Raw genomic sequence first — 22,630 nt, 5'->3', positions numbered from 1 at the left:
TCTCTGCAGGACAGGCTTTATTTGGACGTCCATTTTGCACAGCTATATATGGACAAAATCAACAGTGTGTTTTACTACAACCCCCCCACCACCCCTTCCTTCCTACACCAATCCAACCCCCCACCCCCGGCATCATCGTGGATGGAAAATAAAAATGAAGCATGGCTCCAATGCCACACACAGAGATGAGTGCGTCCGTGGCAAGGTGGGTATATATACTTGCTAAATGATACACACACACACACACACACACACACACTATGGAGGACAAACAGAAGAGAGGGCAGACACAGACCGACAGATAGACAAAGACAGAGGGGGATAGAGAGGAGTGGGGAGGGTGGGCCAGGAACAGTTTGTTCTTTTATTCATATCTGTTTAATGATGATCAGATCGCAGCCAGTGGCTGTTCTTTTCCTTTTACTCTCCCATCGATTCATCTGGGGGGCAGAGGGACATGGCAGTGGTCTCGCTCACAGCCAAGAATGGCACGGCGCGGCGTCTTTCATGTGGCAGGCGTGAAGAGAGCGCGGCCCTGGGCCATATGCAAGTCAAATGAGGCCTGTCAACGTTTGCGACGCTGCGCGGCGCACATCACACGCATAATCAGTGCACGCTCTTAAAAAGGTTCTTCAGGGGGGGTTATGTGGATGATTAATGATTCTGGGTAGAACCATTTCCAGCTAAATTCCAGGTTTGAAGAAAGGCACTGTGTGGCTCCCGAGAGTTCTTAAGGGTTCTTGAAATCAGCAGGTTAAAAGTTCTTTACAGTCTCAAAGGGAGGTTCATGAGCACATGTTCTGTAGTCTACCACTTAAAGAACCAACATCCAAGTTTAAAAACTTACTATCCTCTCTCTGAGTACTAGAAAGACCAAAAAGCATATATACAGTATAGCTGTACAGCAGTTTAGCCCCGCCCACTTACACTAAAGTGTTTCTTTAAGATTGAGGCCCATTGCAAGGCAACCAATTATATATACACACACATATATAATAAATATATAAATTATTTTATATATATATATATATATATATATATATATATATATATATATAATAACCAATTATAACCAATTATCCTGCCTCTACTGTCTAGGTAGGGACTGGGTGCAACTAGGGACTGTCCAAGGACTGGGTAGCAATAAGTGCAAGGGTCCAAGGGGTGTCCTCAAACATTTAGATAGCCCTGTCTCAATAACCTTTTTTTTTTAACAATCTAATGTCCCAGAAATATTTGTGATAAACAATTTCAATAAAATAACATAATAATAATAATGCAGTTACACCCTATAAAACAGCAATGGCAGTTTTATTAATATTAGCTTGGGAGATTTAGTAGGTTTTTATTTGGTAAAAGTTTGTAGCATATTTAAATGCTGTGTTTGTTTGTTTGTTTGTTTTTTTAAACTCCTACTAGCATCAAGTAAAACGTCTTCGTCTGGATGCACATTATTGATGCACTGGTCGTTGCTCAACTGGCTGAAATATTGGTGATGTTCATTCTTATGTAAACAAACACACAAGTAAACACAATGGGTAACATGGAGTTAGAGCAGACTAGGTCACAAACTGAGGCCTCCAATACACCTATATCTACTCTGAAGGAGTAAAAGCTTCAGCAGCTGAGATGGGCAAGACTCTGCATATGATAACTGTTGCCCGAGCTGGGAGAGTTAAATCTGGACCGCAGATCATCCAAAGGCATGTGGGAGACTCCAAGCTCAATTGGAAGAAGGTTCTCTGTTCTGAAGAGACCAAAATAAAGCATTCGGGCCATCAGACTAGAGGCTATGTTTGGCAGACACCAAACACTGCTCATCACCACAAACCCACCAAACCAACCATGAAGCATGGTGGTGGCAGCATCAATTTAACTCCTTCTTAGGAGTCTTAGTGGCCTCCGTCACTATTGTCACTCAGAGGACATCGCAGGATATCTGCTGCTGTTTGTCCGTTTTTAGTTTTCTCCATGGTTTGAACCCTGTAGCCGCTTCTGCACACTGTGTAAATAATTCTGGATGAACGGAACAATAGAAATGCTCTAAATTACTTGGAAAAAAAACTTTTGAAACATTGATTTCCATTCAAAGTCACATTTTTTTTTGATAAACATGACATGTTTTTCGTTGGACAGCAACAATATAACTCGCCAACCTATAAGAACAAAGCTAATGTACATACATCAATCTTAAAGACGCAAAACTGTTCTAGGGAAGTTCTAATGTATCAAGAGTGGTCACGTAAAAAAAAAAATGAATCCCAACTGTTATGGTGCATAAACCCACACAAGTGCAATGAGGGGACGTTGGGGGAACAGAATACAACAGTGGGAAAATGTAGAACACTGGCTCTTTAAATATATTACATTCCAAAGGTCATCTTTCCCCACCCTGTCCAGCTGAGGCCAGAGTTAAACAGAAGAAAGCTGATCTCAAGTCAGCACTGAAGGCCAGTTTCTACCCAGAACTGGCTCCACGATTAGATGGAAAGACTGCCCAGTGTGAGCCAATCCCCCACTTGGGGATTACAGGGCCCCAGAAAAGGTCAAATGGGACATGCCTCAAAGTACAACGATTAGTTATTGTTCGAGCTGCAAGAGCTGTTTGATGAGACCCACGCGCTCATGACTTCTCTCAGAGAGATCCAGACTAAGCCCCTGATTACTCTGTCCCGTAGGTGGACGACTGTTGAAGCAGCTGCCGAATTAGTTTACTGCACAGTTAGTCTGACCCCTCCATCACTGTCAAAAAGGAACAGGTGAATGGTGGGAACCAGATGGTGGGGTCAACCCCGAGAGACTCTAGGCCAGACCACAATCATTCGTCCTCGGTGAGGCCGCATGGCGATAGCTTGTATCAAGGTTTTCTTCCTCTTAGGGTCTTTTTTTGTTGCTATGTGGAAACCAGAAGAAGGAGAGGATGCAGTTGTTAGATGTAGTCAAGCTTTTACTGATAAATGGTAAAGGTGCATGTATTTGTCACCGTACAGAGACATGTGTCCTCAGCATTGGGACCTACACCTGCTAGTGAACTAGAGGCAGTAAGCGCACACACATCCAGAGTGGTGGGCAGCCAACTCCAGCACCTGGGGAGCAGGGAGGGTGAAGGGCCATGTTCATGGGCCCAACAGTGGCAGCTTGCCGAGCCCAGGTATAGAACCCACAACCCTGTCATTAATAGCCTGGAGCTCTAACCGCTGAGCCACCACCGCCGCTAATACTGATGGATACTGTAGTGCTATAGCGACTTCAGATCTTACTGAAGGTGATCAGATTTGACCCATATATTTCACACCAGTATTTGATAATGTATTTGTTGTAAAGGAAAGTCTCCATGATTATTCATACTCTCTCAAACTCACTTATTTAATCACAAGTGTGTGATTTGATTGTTTAAAGCCTAATTATTTGGGGGTTTTACATGGAAAGGTGGGGTAATGTCATTTTAATGTCGTCGAAAGGCGCCACATCAGTCTATTATATGGACTAAGTGCTCATCCACATCAATACGGCTTCCAGCACCTTTTACCATCTGTAAAACAAGCCATAGAAATCAACCTCAGGGTATATTAATCTCAATCCAATTGACATGCCAATCGACATGTGGGTAAATACTCTGTCATATCTTGTAGAAAATACATTTGTGCAGCTATTCTCAAGCTCGAGGAGGCATTGAGTTCTGTCACACAAGACACAGATACCTCCATCGTTTAAGTCTGTGGCAAACCATAGTCAATTCCTGAAGACGAGCCGAAGGACTCCCCAGAGGCAAGGTGCTGCTGTCAGCTTTGGGCAAGAGATTGTGTAGCATTGCCTATAGCGTACATACGGGTTATGAACATGTAGATGCAGATTTTCACACCAAAATTTTATTGATACTATAAGTGGGCTATAAGATAAGATAAGGTTATCATCGTGATTTGTGGAGGTGACAACCCTGTGTAAATCGAGTAGCCACTAGATGGGATTTCTTATCTTGTGCAAACTGGTCATTAATTGTACACATGCCCTGCAGTGAGATTGCATTACTCCACCTCCTCATGTAAAACTAATCCCGTCCACATAGGGCTTTAGTCAGAGAATGCACTCCTATGCTATTTTAATCTCCTTTATGATGGCTGTAATGTAGCAGCATTTTGAATCATATAAATAACTCACATAGAGTGCTAGCCAGGTACAGCACCGCCTCCACACTGGGGGGTTAGCTTAACAGTGTTACAACTAGGCCTCGCCTAAGAAACAACGAGAGAACTACATATCTCTCTGATATACCTATGTACTGATGTGAAAACCAGAATAAAGAAAGGCTGCTTATCTGGGCAGTTAGTGTTTACTTACTCAGTAAAACACTGATATAAGAATAAATACTAATAATATTTCTACAGAAAAAGTCATTAATCTCCAAAATTCTCCTCATGGAGTCTAGTATTATTTATAGCGATCATCCAACACCTGGTTTGGTGGTAAATCAGGGCTTAATGATGGTAAATCAGGTGAGCTGCTGCTGCTGCTGCTGGAGTTGAACACATCCTCCACGCTGTGCTGGCTGGACTGAGGGGCGTCCAGGAGAAGCCTGGAGGAACCGAGCTCTGTTCCTCAGACTAGCTCACCGACAAGATCTCACCTACTTTCTTCAACTGTATTTATGTTCACCTGCATTATGTTCTAATGGGATCTGGAGTTTCTACAGTCCAATTGCTGAGAGAAATGGCTTGTGTAAAAAAGTAATGTGTTTAGGTGCCTTATGTGCTAAGGTGTTTATATATGGTCATCTTCAGATATGTACCTGAAAAATATCGGAGATCAGCATCTGCCCAATATTTCAATATTGGTGCATCCCTAGTTTAGAATGAGTGAGTTCATGAGTACAAACCTAATGATCAGACTTGATCATTATTACATGTATAATTAATATTTTAATTATTAAAATGTAAATTATTGTAAATTATTGTGATATTAAATTCTATCACTACCGCCCAGCAGTACCCTGGTATGCCATAGACTAAAAGGAACCAACTCTTAAAAGGGAAACTCTGTACTTCTCTTGACAAAACTGCAGGAATTATGTCCAAAGGTTTGTAGACACCTGTTTCTCCAGCAATTCCATCTAAAAACAAGGATGTCTCCCTTTCCTGAAGTAACAACCTCAACGCTTCTGGGAAGACTGCATTGTAGACGCTGGAACACTGCTGTAAGGAGCATTATTTGGGTCAGGTACTCATGTTGGATCATCAGTTCTGGCACTCCAACTCCTCTCAAAGGTAATGGACAGAGCTCAATCACTCCACAACTTGGGCTGGGCGAAAAACTACTACTCAGATCCTCTCCCGTACTGGATACAGTGATTTTTACTTAACATGTGATGCTCTTCATCTAATTAAACCAGTCTAATTACACTGTTATTAATGAAACCTACAGCTGATCAGTGTTTATTAAGCACTAACAGTCTCCTCCATATGCTTAGAAAAGAAAACTGTCTATCATGATAACAAATGTTATCATGGTACGATAAAATGAAGGCTGTATACTCCTCCAGCTGACACTCAGCACTGGTCATGGTGACCTCAGGCTCAGCGTCCCATTCTGTTGCCAATGCATTTCCGTGGAGGTTATACTAACTGAGTGTGCAGCAAGATAAAAGAGCGAAACTCACTAAACCGAAAGAGTGTCTGGATACTTTTGGACATATAGTGTACGTGCAGCACTGTTCTTCACTTTGGGTAAAACAGAAGCACTGTATGTGAACCCATATGTCCACATTCTTACTGCCGCTCACCTCCATCCATTCTTCAATTCAGGATGTGGTGATTGACCTGAAAGCTTACTCTGTGAAGTCTGACCCGTGTGACCTGTGGGTCAGTCAGCTGATCACTTAGAACAGGGTGAGAGGGTATTTTTCAGTGTCTCGCAGCACATACTACTTCAGACCCTACAGCTGGAACAAACTGCATTTAAAAAACTGGTTACTTGTCCAAATACTTGTTTTTTGTGACATTGTCTTCTATTGTTTTTTGTAAAGCTGACATTTTGGAAAGCTTTTGTGCGGCAGTGACAATGCTCGCTATTGCAGTTCAAATCGATACGTCCATTTAACCTAAAAAATGACTTCCTTTTGTAATAAGCAATTAATGGGCGATATGGTAAAAAATACAATATCACTATATTTAAAGACTTTCTTTGCAATACACAATATTTATCACAATACATGTAATCACAGACTAAAAACATCAGTAATGACAGATTCTTAAACACTACTATTCAGATCCTCTCCTGTACTAAATAGTGAGTGATTTATACTCAACATCTGCTGTTTTTCATCTCTTGTAATTAAACCAGTCTAATTACACTGTTAGTAATGAAACCTGCAGCTGATCAGTGTTTATTAAACACTAACAGTCTCCTCCATATGCTTAGAAAATCATACTGTCTATCACAATAACAAATTCCATCACAATACGCTAAAATATTGTCATACTGCCCAACTCTAATATATATACATGTATATATATATGTATGTGATAGCGCAAATGAATTGAAATTAGCCGTAATCATATGAACACTAAAAACAAGCGTAATTTTGAAAATTGTGTAGTGTAACACCTTTTGCCTTACATATTTGAACCTATAATTTATATTTATACATAAATATTATATTAAATATTACGGCTGCACAATACCTTGTTTAACCTTCGCAATGTGCACATGCACAATAGTTACATCATAGGACATAGGACCTGCACAGTTCCTATTTTGCATGACTTATATACGCAATATCATTTATTTTATTTATTAATATCATCATTAATGTTGCATCATTGATTTCTGGTGAATTCAGAAGAAGATTCCTGGATTTATTTATTTTCTGTTGTAATATATATTGCAGAAAAGGCACAGCAGCTTTGATTTATCATTTATTTATTTATTTATTTAATAAATCAAAGCTGCTGTGCCTCCATGGTATACCAGCCTCTTATTGCAAAATTGCCCTGATGTTTGTCTTATCGTTGGATAATTTACAGTGCTCCACACTGGTGATTTCTTTGGCATCTTTTTGCTCTTTTAGCTTCAGTGGCGGCATAAAAAGCAGTGCAGTTTTTATGTACTCTGTGGTGAAATGAAGACGGATGCCTGGCATGAATTTATGATGCTTTAAAGCAGCTAATTATATATTTATTTATTATTTTCCATATATGAACAGTAACAGCTTCTGTTGATGATTTTAGTGTGGCTAAAATAAAAGGACACCGACGTACCATCCTGAATACAGAGTATTCAAATTCAGCCCTATCAAACTCCCAACACTCTTTCATATGTATAAAGCTGCCCTGACTCTCTCATACACAAATGCCCTGCGTTCCCTCCTTTGATTCTTTATTTGTTCCCCTCCTAGCTTTAAATCAAAAGGATAAGCTGGTCACCTGCGGCTTTATTGGGGAGGTTTTTGTTTTTTTTGTAGGTCTTTTCTAATTAACAAGAACCGAGCACGAACAGGCCTACCTGCAGGAGAACATGGCTCTGGTCTCCAGAGAGACCTACACACCTACCCCTCACTGTGATTTTCTTACTATTTTTCCTCAGGGACCTTTTTACCTCCTTCGTTAGTTCGCCTTAGTGTCCTTTTTCTCCTGTCAGAAAGAAGCTAATTAGGGTAAGGCTTTCTCCAAAACAAAGGTGACAGTCAACAGCCTATTTAATCCTCAGTTAGCTCACTTAAGAACGATTCATCTATTCCGTTTTTTCGTCTGGTCTTCGCTATTATACTATTATACTCCAGGGTGCCTTCTGTGGCTGTGGAGTGGTTTTAATTTCCACTTTGAGCTTTCGTCTTTCTTCCATTCTCTTCTGAGAAGCGCGAGAGCGGGACCGAGGCCGAATGAGCAGAAAGGGGTGGGACGCAGGTGTGACATTGGTGAAAAACAGGGGGAAAACACACACATGAGGCAAGTTGTTTTCTCTCAAAATCAGATATCACTCCAAGTCCAGGCCTATCACACATTGTACTGTTTAATACAGCTTACCGCTTGTTAACACACATCCAGTTCAGCCTCTTAATAAACAGGCTCGCGCAAAAATCCAAGAAAAAAGTAGGCTAATGCGCTACAAGCCACAAGCTACACTAAGCCCTTTAGTGAGGTATTCATATTATGAAACACTTAACATTTGCTACCTCAGTAAGCAACTCAGATGCCCGCGTGTGTGCATGTGTGCATGTGGTTGTGGTTGTGATGGGCTGTGTGCAAAACCCCATAGTCTCAAGCTAAACAGCATGTCCATTACACAGTACCTTCACAGTTAGTAGCGTAATCATTAGTATAGTACATATTTATATAGCTTTATACTACTGTATACTACTAGGAGTACTATAGGTGCTTTATAAACAACACCACATACAATATACTGCTATGACCTGCATCCAAAACCATACTATACTGCACCATATGTACCATATATACTATAGTTCCAGGGCTTGTGTTAAAACCCATATAATGTATTGTACTTAACATGCTATGTTACCATAAACTGAATCAAAAACAACATATTTTAGTATAGTACCATACTATACTATTCATACTATATGCACTACATTGCCATGGTCTGCCTTCAAAAAACACATTATAAACAATACATATACATAGTACATATATATATATATATATCAAATATACCAGAAATATACCAAAAACCATATACTGTTCTATACATACTGACATATGACATTATACTACATATATATATATATATATATATATATATATATATATATATAACACTGTCGAAAACGTATTTGCTATTCTATGTTACAAATACATGTCCTATATACTATACTATACTAAAGTATATATAGTACTATCGTTCATATTCTGTACATCTATATGGTCTATGTCCAAAACCACATACTATTCTACATATACAGGTAATATGCTACAAATGCATGTACTATATACTATACTATACTATACGCTGTGTACTATACTACATATTATGTTATCTATATGGGCTACATCCAAAACCACATATAGTTCTACACTACACATACAACATACTATACTTTACTATACTGCACTATACATTGTGTACTATATTGGTTATAGCCAAAATCACATACTATATCACATATACAGTATGTAATATATACTCTACCACACCATACTATACTATACATTGTGCACTATATGGGCTATGGCCAAAACCAACTTGCTATTCCATGTTACAAATACATGTACTATATACTATACTACAGTATATATAGTGTACTACTGTACAAATTCTGTACATCTATATGGTCTACGTCCAAAACCACATACAATTCCACATATACAGGTAATATGCTACAAATGCATGTACTATATACTATACTATACTATACGCTGTGTACTATACTACATATTATGTTATCTATATGGGCTACATCCAAAACCACATACAGTTCTACACTACACATACAACATACTATACTTTACTATACTGCACTATACATTGTGTACTATATTGGTTATAGCCAAAATCACATACTATATCACATATACAGTATGTAATATATACTCTAACACACTATACTATACTATACATTGTGCACTATATGGGCTATGGCCAAATCCAACTTGCTATTCCATGTTACAAATACATGTACTATATACTATACTATAGTATATATAGTGTACTACTGTACAAATTCTTTACATCTATATGGTCTACGTCCAAAACCACATACAATTCCACATATACAGGTAATATGTTACAAATGCATGTACTATATACTATACTATACGCTGTGTACTATACTACATATTATGTTATCTATATGGGCTACATCCAAAACCACATACAGTTCTACACTACACATACAACATACTATACTTTACTATACTGCACTATACATTGTGTACTATATTGGCTATGGCCAAAATCACATACTATGACACATATACAGTATGTAATATATACTCGACCACACTATACTATATAGGCTATGGCCAAAACCAACTTGATATCCCATGTTACAAATACATGTAATATATACTATACTATAGTATATATAGTGTACTACTGTACAAATTCTGTACATCTATATGGTCTACGTCCAAAACCACACACAATTCCACATATACAGGTAATATGCTACAAATGCATGTACTATATACTATACTATACGCTGTGTACTATACTACATATTATGTTATCTATATGGGCTACATCCAAAACCACATACAGTTCTACACTACACATACAACATACTATACTTTACTATACTGCACTATACATTGTGTACTATATTGGCTATGGCCAAAATCACATACTATATCACATATACAGTATGTAATATATACTCTAACACACTATACTATATAGGCTATGGCCAAAACCAACTTGATATCCCATGTTACAAATACATGTACTATATACTATACTATAGTATATATAGTGTACTACTGTACAAATGCTGTACATCTATATGGTCTACGTCCAAAACCACACACAATTCCACATATACAGGTAATACAGGTATCTGGGCTACATCCCAAACCCTATACTGCGCCTACATCCTACATGTGCTATTTTACTAAAGGTGCTGTTAATAATGGTGCTCTACTTTGACATGCCACTTAGTATGGTGTAGTACGCGCGCAGCCCATGGTTCTCTCCAGCCTTGCCATTACCTGTCAGGTGTTGTACTCGCACGAGCCACACGACCGCCAGCAGCCCGAGCCCACCGCAGCAGAGCCGCTGCAATGTGCGCCGTCTTCGGGTGCGCAAAGTCGCCTTCATGCCGTCGCCTGTCTCCACTCAGCAGAGCGCAGAAACATCGCTGCCACCGCCAGCTCCGGCGTCACCCTCCTCCCCGTCCCCGAGGCTCCTCAGACGGACTAAAGTTTTGAGTAAAGCTGGTGGCTGCTCCCGGGCTGATCTCTCTACATCCTTCCGTCGCGCGAACCGAAATGCTTGGACGTGTTTCGACGCATCGCAGACCTCGCCAGCCGCCGCCGTGCGCCTCTAAATGACACCGGGACCTCCAGCTTTTACGCACATGCCTGCGGGTCAGGCCGGGGGTAGTGAGTTGGTAAGGACTCTCTCTCTCTCTCTCTCTCTCTCACACACACACACAGACTTTCTCTCTCTCACACACTCTCACCCTCTCTCTCCCATACACATGCACAAACAGTCACCACTCCCACTCACGGCTAGGGTCGTGCGAGTGGTCGTGGTCTAACGCTGCGAGCAACGAATGAAAAGCGCCACTAGGGGGCGCCAGACCTTCTCACGCAACTTCGCACCCTCAAAGCTGATGAAGTCCACCACTCAAACAATCTTCATCTTCTTGAAGGCTTAGAAACACGAACTGACTCCAGGTTCAGTCTGCTGTAGAAGGGCTGCAAAGGGTCCAGTCTTCACACTGGTCTGACCGGGTCCAGTTATATGCTTTGGGTACATGGTGTGGTCTTTAGCCTGCTGGGCCTAAATTACACCTTGAGCGACAACAGTGGGCTTGGAAATGCAGGAGGAGTGAATCTAGGGAGTCTGTCTAGATATGAATGGGAACCTCATTCATTTGCATCTCAGAGGCATGGAAATCAAAGATCCTCATAAAAAATAGATAAAAATAGATGTTTATTGTATTTTGCTGTTGCAAACGTAAATTCAGATGCAAAGTAAAACACTCTAATAGTAAAATAAAAATAGTTTGATCATCCCTGCCCTGTAGCCAATGATTCCTGACATCCCTGACCAGGAGGTAGCGGATAAGAAGATGAATAATGAAGGAAAAAGTCAAATTCTGATGTGAAAAGTTAGAGTTTGGGAAACCTACAGTGTAATAATGTAGGATTTTCTCTGTAGTAAGAATTCATTTTGATCTAAAAAGCATTTTTACCAGCATGAATCAAATTTTGCCATGAAATCTAGATGCCGATATGAAAGGGAACCTCATTGGAAGCCCTTTGAGCTTCAAGTACGGCTCGGCTTGACCCTCCATCCTTTAAGATCCACGGAAGACAAGCGTCCAGGCTTTTTTCTATCCCGGCACCAAAGTGGTGGAACGAACCTCCCCTGGGTGTCCGAACAGCTAAACGAGTCGCTTAGCACTTCCATGAGGGCGGAGTGTAGTGTTGAGTATTGTGGTCTCCATACTGACTTCTGTATTTAGTCGTATCTAAGCTTAGAGGGATCCTTTGGATCCTAGCCTAGATACAAACGAGCTAAGGGTATCATCAACAGTGAAGCACTGTTGTAAGCCGCTCTGGATAAGAGCGTCTGATAAATGCCTTTGATGTATATGTAAATGAATCTCTCAGATGTAAAAAAAAAAAGCTGTTCCAATTTTAGGCCAAACTCCCCTTATCATTAGCAGTGCCCCAATACTAGGAGGGTGAAGACTCCACATGTGAAGCCAGCCATCACCTCTTTTCCATTGACGCAGCACCGTTACGTAGCCAGCATGCTCGGAGGAAAGCTCCTCAGCTCCCATACAACACCAGAATTCTACAACACCAGGCCTAAAAACACCTCCAGGTACAGCAGTGTTTTTGCACTGTAACAGGCGTGAATCTAGGAATCGCTAGGTAGCTAGCGCACTCAAAAGAAAAGCGTGGCTGCTCATCTATGATAGCTAACAGACAGCTAACAGACGCCAGTACTGGCCAACATCACACTAGGAGTGATGTGGAGAGGAAGTGCTCAATCCACCCCTGAGAGAGCAAGCCTAATTGTGCTGTCCCTGACTTCAGCTGCTGATGGCAAGCAGCATGACCCAGGTTTCAAACGAGCGATCTTTTAATCATAGCGTCAGCGGATCACATGGAGCCTCCGCAATTCTTATTTTTAATCCAAAGATCCCGGATAACAGAAATTACTGACATTTTACATGTCTGTAATTCGGCTAAACAGTACAATTAAAATCCATATTCGTAGGTAATTTACTTTAGCACATAGATTTTCAGAATTTGAGGCATTTTTCAATTCAAGAAATACACTCAAGAAATCTGAATAGCAAAAATGTCCCCAAAAGGAAATGGAAAAACGTGTTAATTATCAATGGAAGTCAACATAAAAATATTTGATTCCAGGTCATTTCCATGGAGCATTTCTATTGGTCCGTTTATCATGTAATTTAAATACAATGTAAATTACAACAGATTTCCAAAAAGTAAAAAACGCTAAACATGGAGATACAAGGTTTTCACACAGCAGTGATGATTGACATATGTATAGAGTGAAGGACAACGCATGGCGATATGAGGTGGTCCTCATAACCTGGTAATTTGGCACATGGATGTTGCAAGTCTCTCATAGTGATCACAGAGAGGGATAAGGGACATTGTCAGAGCCGGCCCAAGGCATACTCGAATTACACAGCCGCTTAGGACCCCAACGTCACCAGGGGGCCTCCAAGATATCATGATAATAAATGTATAGTTTTAAAAATAACATTGAATAATACAAGGTGAAAGTGGGTTTATATTAATTATTAATTGTATCATTATTACAATTATTATCACAGCACACCAATACTAGCTTAATCACTTCCTGCTGTTGGCTGCTGCCACTGTTGTTGAAAATGTTTGGGAGTTTGCTACCCCTGTTAAGGTTAAAAGCAATAGCCAGAATGACATCGTACATAAGCGGTAAGCTAATTACAAATCATGCTAATGATAGTGTGTACGTTACACACACACACACACACACACAGTGTAGCTTATGGAATAATGAAGCATCTGGTGCTGAGGTGATGGTATGGGGTGGGGGCCCGAATGAAAATCTGCTTAGGGCCCCAAAAAGTCTTGGGCCGGCCCTGGGCGTTGTGTTCTAATGCAAGGGTTCAACAGTTAAATAGCAAACCATGGTTCTTCTACAGCATCGCTAAAAGAACGTAGTAATGTTCTATTTAGGAGTGTACGCCATGTCCAAAGGTATCCGGACAGCCCTTCTAATTACTGAATTTTAAGGTGCAATATTGTTGACACTGATATGCAGTTGTGCACACATTGCTGGTATGATAGGAAAAGCATTGCCAATTGGATGGGGTGCTCTGGAGCAGCTGAGCATGAGCCAAGGGCCAGTGCCAAGTTAGCTGTCCCTGATAGCAAGAGGATAGCAGACCACTGTTGGTCCGCTAACGTCAAAGCTGACGGTCCACTGGCATTTTGCTCAGCTTTTTCAGAGGTGGTTAAGCAGAGTATTACACAAAATGTCAATTTTCACTGTTTTTTCCCCTCCAGCTGTTTGGAATATTTGTCTGCTTATTTTCCAAAATAAAAGTCTCTTAGAAGACAATTGTCTGGGTGGTAACCGAGGGCAAAATGTCAGTGCAGTGCCAACCATATCAAGGCAGCGGACCGGTAGAGCTGTAGAGCTGTGGAACTTGGTTCAATGGAGTGATGGAGCTCTATCCATCCCCTTTGGGATGAGTTGGCGAGCCAGAACCAATCATTCAGCATCACCTGATCTCAAACTAGGTTTGTGTCTGAATGCAATCAAATGGTTTATCCTTTTAACCCAGTGTGAATCCTTCCCACTACAGGGAGGAACAAGCTCCCTACTAGTACCCTTGATTTCAAGAAGCATTGGATATTGGATGGGCAGATGTCCACAAACCTTTGGACAGTGTAGAGGACTCTGGCGTGAGTTTGTTCTCCACTGCCTTTCACTCTATTGCTCTCGCTCAGGCCTTTGTTTACAGAGCAGGGCCCGACTCAAGCCCTCCGTAAGCCACGGGAGCCACGTTTCTGCCACAAGCCAAATAAAGACATAAGCCAGAGCATTATTGTCATCAGCCGTCCACAGGTGTCATATCCAGGACGATAAAGAGCTGCTCGGGGCGCGCACTGTTTAGCAAAGCTCTCGCTGTGAGATAATCCAGCCGGCATGTTTGCGCACTGATGATCCGCTCGGTTATGGATGGCTCTGCTTAAGGATGGGACGCTCACAAAACGAGGCCTCGATGGATGCACATAAGGCTCAGAGTAGGAGAAAATGTACAGGCGTAGGCCCATATACTGTGTGTAGGGCCATTTGTTCTCCGTTGCTCATTAGTGCGTGTATGTGTGTGTGTGTGTGTGTGTGTGTGTATCCTGGTGTGTGAACTGCAGACCTCTTTCCTTGTAAATCTGAAGAGGAAAACTCACATCTCCGGCATTTGTATTCATTAATCCTGGGCATCTACATGTGCTTATACCCCGATTTCCTGCCACCAATCATCCCTTTCTCTGGAAACCAAAGCGATTAAAAGGGAGTGAGCCCCTCTTTGCTGCTGTAAAAGCTGGGAAGGCTTAAATCTGGAACATTGCGGTGAGGATTTGACTGCACTCAGCCACACAAGCATCAGTGAGGTGAAGTACTAATGCTGGATGATTAGTCCTGGCACTCCAACGCATCCCAAAGGTACAGAGAATGCAGATCCACGGCTCCACAGCTAAATGCTGCCTCTAGCCACCACTTGGCATTGTGGGTGATGGCCTTAGGCTCATGTGCAGCTGCTCCAGACCGTCCCATTCTGCTGTTTGTGTAACGAATCACCTATTGCAGCAATAAGGGCATCTTAAAGTATCACAATTCACTTATTAGAAGGGCTGTCTGGATACAGTTTGAAACATACACCCTTAAAACCACAGGTCTAGCGCCTCTGCTGGCTGTTTGCAGTATGACGTGAAGCCCCGCCCATCCCCATATGTTTCAGTGACACAACAGCCCATTTTTCATCTCACTTTCCTCCACTAACTGTCTTCTCAACTCCGGTGTCTTAATTCAAACGAAGGCGGAGCTACGCTTAGTGATGAAGAGATTGACAGCCTTGGCTGGAGGAGATTGGTCCTCTGCAGGACTTGCATGGTGCCCTTTCTGTTCATTACATGAAGTAGCTGACAACGCTGTAAGCTCAGTGAAGGTGGTCTGAGACTAGCTTGGTCTAGAAGAAGGGGGCAGGTTTTGCTAAATGAGTAGGTGAGTCTGACGCCGCCTTCTGTCTCGACTACAAAGACTTTGATTGCAAGTGGACATGGTCATGTATGTGGTCATATAGAGAACCTGGCTGGTTAACCAGCTAGCTCACCAGTATAGGCTATGCTAGCAAAAGCTGGTCTTGAGCTGGATTTTTTAGCGTGGAGGGCATCGACATCCAAACTGCAGCATCCAAAGAAATCAAATTTTGGATGTGAAAAGCTTCAAATATTCATGCTTATGCTGGGCAGCTAATATAAAAACTAAATGTACAGCATAGTTAGCTTAGTGCTAACGCATCATTGAAAATCCCATGTCCATGGCAATACTTACATGACAGGTACTTACAAAGCTCATTAAAAGGTATCCATAACGGTGCTTGGCTGGTACTCTACTAGCTCCTATACTGTTGCTGCAGGCATTGCTTAGCTACCTATAAGGTTGCCAGGTCCACTAAAAATAAAGGTTAATAAAATAAAAGTGCAAGTATTTGACAGTGTACAGCGAAATGTGGTGGCCAAGACACACACTAGTGAACTAGGGGCATTGAGCACACACACACCCAGAGCGGTGGGCAGCCAACTCCAGTGCCTGGGGAACAGAGAGGGTAAAGGGCCTTGCTCAAGGGCCCAACAGTGGCAGCTTGCTAAACTAAGCCAGGTATCGAACCCAAAGCCCTGTCATCAATAGCCCAGAGCTCTAACCGCTGAGCCACCACTGCCCACCAAATCTCCAGCCCAGAAGCTAAGACTAGCCAAAAATGGAAAGGACAGTGTGTCTCCTTTAAGGAATTTACTTTAAAAGTAAGTGTGTGTGTGTGTGTGTGTGTGTGTGTGTGTGTGTGAGTGTGTGTGTGTGTGTGTGCTCTTACTCTCTCGTGTTTGTGTACAAGGGAGTTTAGATTTGAGCATTTACAAGCATTCTGTCATTTTTCTATCTTCCGACGCCAGGGCTGGAGAGCGTGCGTGTGTGTGTGTATCCATTTGCACGCGTTTTAAAAAGTGCCAGTAAATCTATTAGCTCTGTTTAATAATCTCCATGTCATCTGGGGCCTGCTTGTGTACAGTGGTGGTAAATACAGGCTCCTGTCCACCAACAGCTCCGTCACCACAGCAAATGTGACTCAGCATGTTTAAAGGACAAGTTTAGAGAAAATTCAAATGGACATGATTGATGATCACTGACCCCAGATGCAGTCCATCCACCAAAGACATGCTTACTATCTACATTTTGCTTCTTTAGATTAGAACAAGAGAGGTTAGGCTAACGTTGCTAACAAATATTGGACTTAGACTGTCACCAATCTAATCTTTGCAATCGCACCCTCAAAAAATGTCTCTCAACTGCTTGAAACCTGCCTTCTGTTCTATAGAAATGAAGCCAAAACTGTCCGCCATGTTGTCAAATTTGCCACCAGAGTCTGCGCAGTGGAGTCCAGAGGTAGAGCCAGACTTGCCTATTCATTTGGTAGAGCGACCCCCTTCTCCCAGACCAAGCAAGTCTCCGACCACCATAATTGGGCCTACAGTTCCACTACAACTCAGCTACTCCATGTAATGAACAGAAAGGACAGATGCATGTTCTGCACACGACTAGTCTTTTCCAGCCAAGGCTGTCAATCACTTCATTCCTAAGTTTAACCCCGCCTACGTAAGTCTAGAGGGGTATAAAGCCCCCCAGCATTGAGCGTTGGAAGAACTGTAGGAGAAGTATTGCCAATGTAATAATAGGACTCTTTGGAGCAGATCAACATGAACCCTTTAGCACCATGTCTCCTAATGTCAGGTGTGGCCTAGAAGGGGTATAAAGCCCCCAGCATTGAGCTGTGGAGCAGTGGAAGAACTGTGTTCTCTGGAATGATGGATGGTGCTGTGGTGAGTTGGGGAGTTGGGGATAAGATGGTGGGGTGGTGATCATCATCATCATCATCATCATCATCATCAACATTCTGACCTTACTAATGCTCTTTTCACTGAATGCAATCAAACCATCACAGCCGTGTTCCTCCAAAATCTAGTAGAAAGCTTTCAGTCTTGGACAGTAGAGACAGTCACTCCAAGAAAAGCAGGATCAACTCTTGTTTAATACCCTTGATTTCAGAAGAAACAATGAATAAGCAGGTGTCCCAATACTTTTGTCCATACAGTGTGTTTTGAGCACTGGTTCTCAGTCAATCCAGACCTTTTTATGAAATAGTTTTCATTGCTTTTCCATAGACTTTTCAAATGAAAACGATTTAGGTTGGCGTTTACTGAGCTGAGATTGGTGACAGTCTAAATGAAGTGTTTGTTAGCAACATTAACCTAGCATCTCCTAACTACTAAACTACTAAAGAAGCAGACTTCAGATATTGCACGAGCCTTGGCCTATTGGACTGTATGTTGGCTGTATGTGACTCATTTATCATTTATGATTTATGATACTTCAGTATAATCTGATGAACTGGATGAAACGTGTGGAGCTGGGAGTCTGATGACGTTGGTAATAAGAAAACAGAGTTTTATTTCTGTTAAAAATGAAAAGTAAAGGGTCCCCACACCGGCTGCTTGGTGAGTCAGATTGCAGCTGGGATTTACATAGCTGAACAGCTCAGTCACTGACTTTAACGGCTTGTGAGTGTGTATATGAGAGCGAGTTGCTGCGCAACAGTTAGCTAGCTGTCCTCTAAGATAACTGTGCTTCATCACACATACACACACACACACACACACACACACGGTCTGCTGACCACTTTGGCTGCATTTGCATCACGGGGTGAAGCAAGGAAGCCTTCCTTGGAATATTGGTTTCTTTTTGAGGTTGTCAGAATGTGGGGAAAACAGCAGGTCCAGGTTTGTCCAGCAGGTGGCGGTAAGCATATTTGTTAAGGCCAGTGGAGTGTGTAAATTTACTCTATGGGTGATCCCTTAGGGGAACCGTTGTGTCCTCAGGTTATGAATATATGCTGATAGCACTTTATTACAGAATAAATAAGTTAAGACCCCCAGGGACCCCAGAATGGTCTACTACCAGTAGTAGGTCCCAAAGTGAGGGTGGCAAATCCCTGGCGTTCACCCCATGGGACCACCTCGGCCTGTTTCCCTGCACTCTGGAAGTGTGTATGTTCAGGGAAATGGCAGAGGGGTATCATTGGAATGCACCACTAAAAATATACACCATAATCCTTATGATTTTCATTTTTTATAGTTTTAAACATGAGTACTTTGCTACTTGTGGCCGACCCATTCTGATCTGCTCAAATTAAACAAGCTATAAATTCCTTAAAAATCAGTGCATTTATATAGTAATCTAATGAGACAGGCATTATTTAGATTTATATTTAACCAACGTTACATGCACATACACTGCATGTCCAAATGTTTGTGGACACATATTCTAATGAATGCATTCAGCTATTTCAATTAGGCTGCATCCATTGCTGACACTGATGTGTAAATGAGCGCACAATTGCCTGTCTAATCTCTGTGGAGAAGTATTGCCAATATAATAGGACTCTCTGGAGCAGATCAACATGAACCCATTGGCACCATGTCTCCTAATGTCAAGTGTGGCCTAGAAGGGGTATAAAGCCCCCCAGCATTGAGCTGTGGAGCAGTGGAACTGTGACTGTGTTCTCTGGAAAGATGGAAGGTACTCCATCCAAAAGGTTGAAGGAGTTGGGGAATTGGGGATGAGTTGTGGTGGTGATATGGACAAAATTATTGGGACACCTGTGCATTTATTGTGTCTTCTGGAATCATGGGTATTAAAAAAGGGTTGATCCTGCTTTTGTTGGAGGAACTGTCTCTACTGTCCAGGGAAGAAGGCTTTCTACTAGATTGTGGAGGAGAATTGCTGTGATGACTAAGAGCATTAGTGAGGTCAGGATGTTGGATGATGATCACTATTCTACCTCATCCCAAACTCCTCAACTCATTCCAAATATACTGGATGGAGCACCATCAATCATTCCAGAGAACACAATTCTGAGGGGCTTTATACCCCTCTAGCCCACGCCTGGCATTAGAAGTCATGGTGCCAATAGTTTTATGTAGTTTATCTGCTCCAGAAAGAGCTATTCTATTGACAGTACTTCTCTACAGGGACTAGACAAGCTGTGTGTATGTATGCATTGCAGTGGGTCCAACATAAAGTAGCTGAATGCATTCATTAGAAGGGATGTCCACAAACATTTGGACATGAAGTGTAGCAGGGTTACATTTTTCATTTGCCCAGCCTAAATGCAAATAATAAACCAAGAGGCTAACTCACTGAACACCACAGTGCGGAAGGCGTCACACATCCGGACAAATCCAGACTCTAGGTTTTTGTGTTTTATACAGATACAAGTTCAGTTTTTATTTTATTGCCAGTATCCCTCCAGTTCACAGAGATGAACAACACTCAATCATCAGCCCATTCCACACACAGGGTCAAAGGAACACAGAGATAGCACACATGACCATTTACTTCCACTTTGTGTGTATGTTTGACACTTTTTTTTCTCTCTTTTTGTACATTCCCCTGCCTTTGGTCCTGGTAACGAAAACCCCTGTGCAGACCACAGTGCATAGCGTGTGTATACGGAGTGTGTGTGTGTGTATGTGTGTTTTAGCATATGGATTCTAGCTATGGTTCAGATCCTTTTTCTTCCTTCAGTTTGACAAAACAGTGCTGCTCTATTGCCAGAGCCAGTAGTGAGGCTCGCTTCTGTGTCTCTACGGTCTACACTAAAATATGAGCCTACGTGAGCCTTACTGCTGATACTGAATAAGGCGTTCCATGGTAAGATACATTGACGTCAACTCAAACAGTAGAAAACAAAAGCTGAAGCAAAATGAGGTCAAGCGCGGTTTGGGCCCATCGAGGAACTTGCTTCGAGATTCATTAGCACTGGAGCGAGCTTGCCGATGCATTCACACCGCCACAGAGCCACTCTGGAGAAAGTGATGGACTGACCGGAATCAAATGTAACATAATGTCGCTGTTGGAACGAAAGCTCATGTTGTGGGTTCAGACAGAGGCACCCTGGCCTGCTCCCAACACACCGGATTCAGCTCATCAGCTCATTAACAATTGCAGGGGTGTGTTGAAGCAGAGAGCCCACTAAAATGTGCAGGGCAGGGTTCCTTCAGGACCAGGGCTGAGAAACGCGGGACTGTGCCATCAGCTTTTGATAATGTGGGTGGAGAGTGTATGACTGTGAGAGGAAGGGAACTCTAAGAACTTCAGAGTTCTGGTGGCTTCTGCTTTGAGCTAAAAGGCCAGACTCCCCTCTGCTAAGTGGAGCTAGCTAGGGCCGAAAGTTAGGACTGAGTTAGGGTCAGTCAGTTAGGGTGGTAGGGTGGTGGGGGGCGAGAACGTCCTCACTGACATGCACTTGAAGGTACTCTGTTAAAAGTATAGGAACTTTTGGAGGTTCTTCAGTTTGAAACCATGGAGGAACCTCTTAAGGTGCTTTGAGGAACCTTCAATAAACCATTTTCCTCTAAAAACCTTATCTTGAAGGTTCCTTAAAGCACCTTAAGAGGTTCCTCCACAGTTTCAAATTGAAGAAGAATCCAAAAGTTCCTAAGGATCTCTCAAGGAGTTGAGATGGGAAGATCATTTACAGGGGGTTCGATGAGGTGAAGGGGCTTCAGACATGTTCCTTCTCCCAAAATTCCGATATTTCGTAACTCCACATCTCTAAACAATGCAAAGGACAACTGTGGTCCTGAAATTTTCTGAGGTTTTCTTCCAACAGCGACGATATTTTGCTATTGTGGTAATGTCACAGCTCAATTCAGTGCGTCACTTTTTTTAGTGGAACTACACCAAAGCTGTGACTCCTTCACTTCTCCAGAAGGTTCTAGGGCAAGGGGGGTAAACTGGGTTCTGTCCAGTCCACAGCTCTGCAAAAAATTTGCGTTTTCCCTCTTCTAATGCCTAAAACTGAATGCATTGTAAGACATAAGTGAGTTAATTACCAGATTCTACTGTGTTGCACTGCTTCATTTAGTCTTTTTTTTTTTGAAGATTTGGATAGTGAGACGTTACGCTGTCACGCTGCTGTGTCAGAGTTGTTGCTTAGCAACGTTGGTTTCCATGGCTATGGCGCTAATGCAGACTTATCTCCAGTCACTGTGGCCTTTCCTCCATCTGGCGGTGTTTAAAGTTTCTACTATATGTCGGGGCAGTGCAGACACAGAAGGCATGACAAGCATAGTGGGAGATTTTGAAGGGAGGGCAGTGGCTAAAATGTGGAGATACAAGCATCTAGCGAAAGTTTCATATTGATTATTATTTTCTATAAGAATCGAAAAATCCATTGGCATTGAAGAACATTGGGTTTTTAGGAGTTAGAAGGAGTTAAATTTCCTTCAAAAAAGAGAAGATAAGGAATGTAGAAAACATGGACGCTGTGGTTCCATTCCCTTCCGTTCTATTGAAATAAAACTGTCATGTCAAGCAAAACTGTCATGTTGTCAAATTTGCAACTAGAGACTAGAGGCATGACCAGACTCGCCTACTCGTTTGGTAGACCCGTCTCCTTGTCCTAGACCAAGCGAGTCTCAGACAGCCTTCATTTGGGCTTACAGCTCAGATTCCCAGTTGATCCAGTAAGTTGAATATTTCAACAGTAAAAATGCAGCTTGTGTAAGTCCCACGTGCCAAGCCAAGGCTGTCAATCACTTAATTTTCATAAAATGAAGTGTAACCCCGCCTTCTTACGATATAG

General features: G+C 42.0%; 1 protein-coding gene across 1 annotated transcript in view; it reads right to left on the bottom strand.

The window, feature by feature from the left end:
* Nucleotides 1-11,159, bottom strand: part of LOC140536851 (sodium/potassium/calcium exchanger 3) — a 72,215-nt gene extending 61,056 nt beyond the window's left edge. The window contains exon 1 of the mRNA XM_072658947.1: nt 10,659-11,159. Coding sequence (XP_072515048.1) covers nt 10,659-10,767 — 109 coding nt within the window. The 5' untranslated portion in view covers nt 10,768-11,159. The remainder of the gene's footprint in view (nt 1-10,658) is intronic.
* Between the last annotated feature and the right edge of the window lie 11,471 nt (nt 11,160-22,630).

The sequence above is a fragment of the Salminus brasiliensis genome, chromosome 1, assembly GCF_030463535.1.
Source record: "Salminus brasiliensis chromosome 1, fSalBra1.hap2, whole genome shotgun sequence".
NCBI classification, from domain to species: domain Eukaryota; kingdom Metazoa; phylum Chordata; class Actinopteri; order Characiformes; family Bryconidae; genus Salminus; species Salminus brasiliensis.
This window is presented reverse-complemented; position numbering and strand designations above follow the sequence as displayed.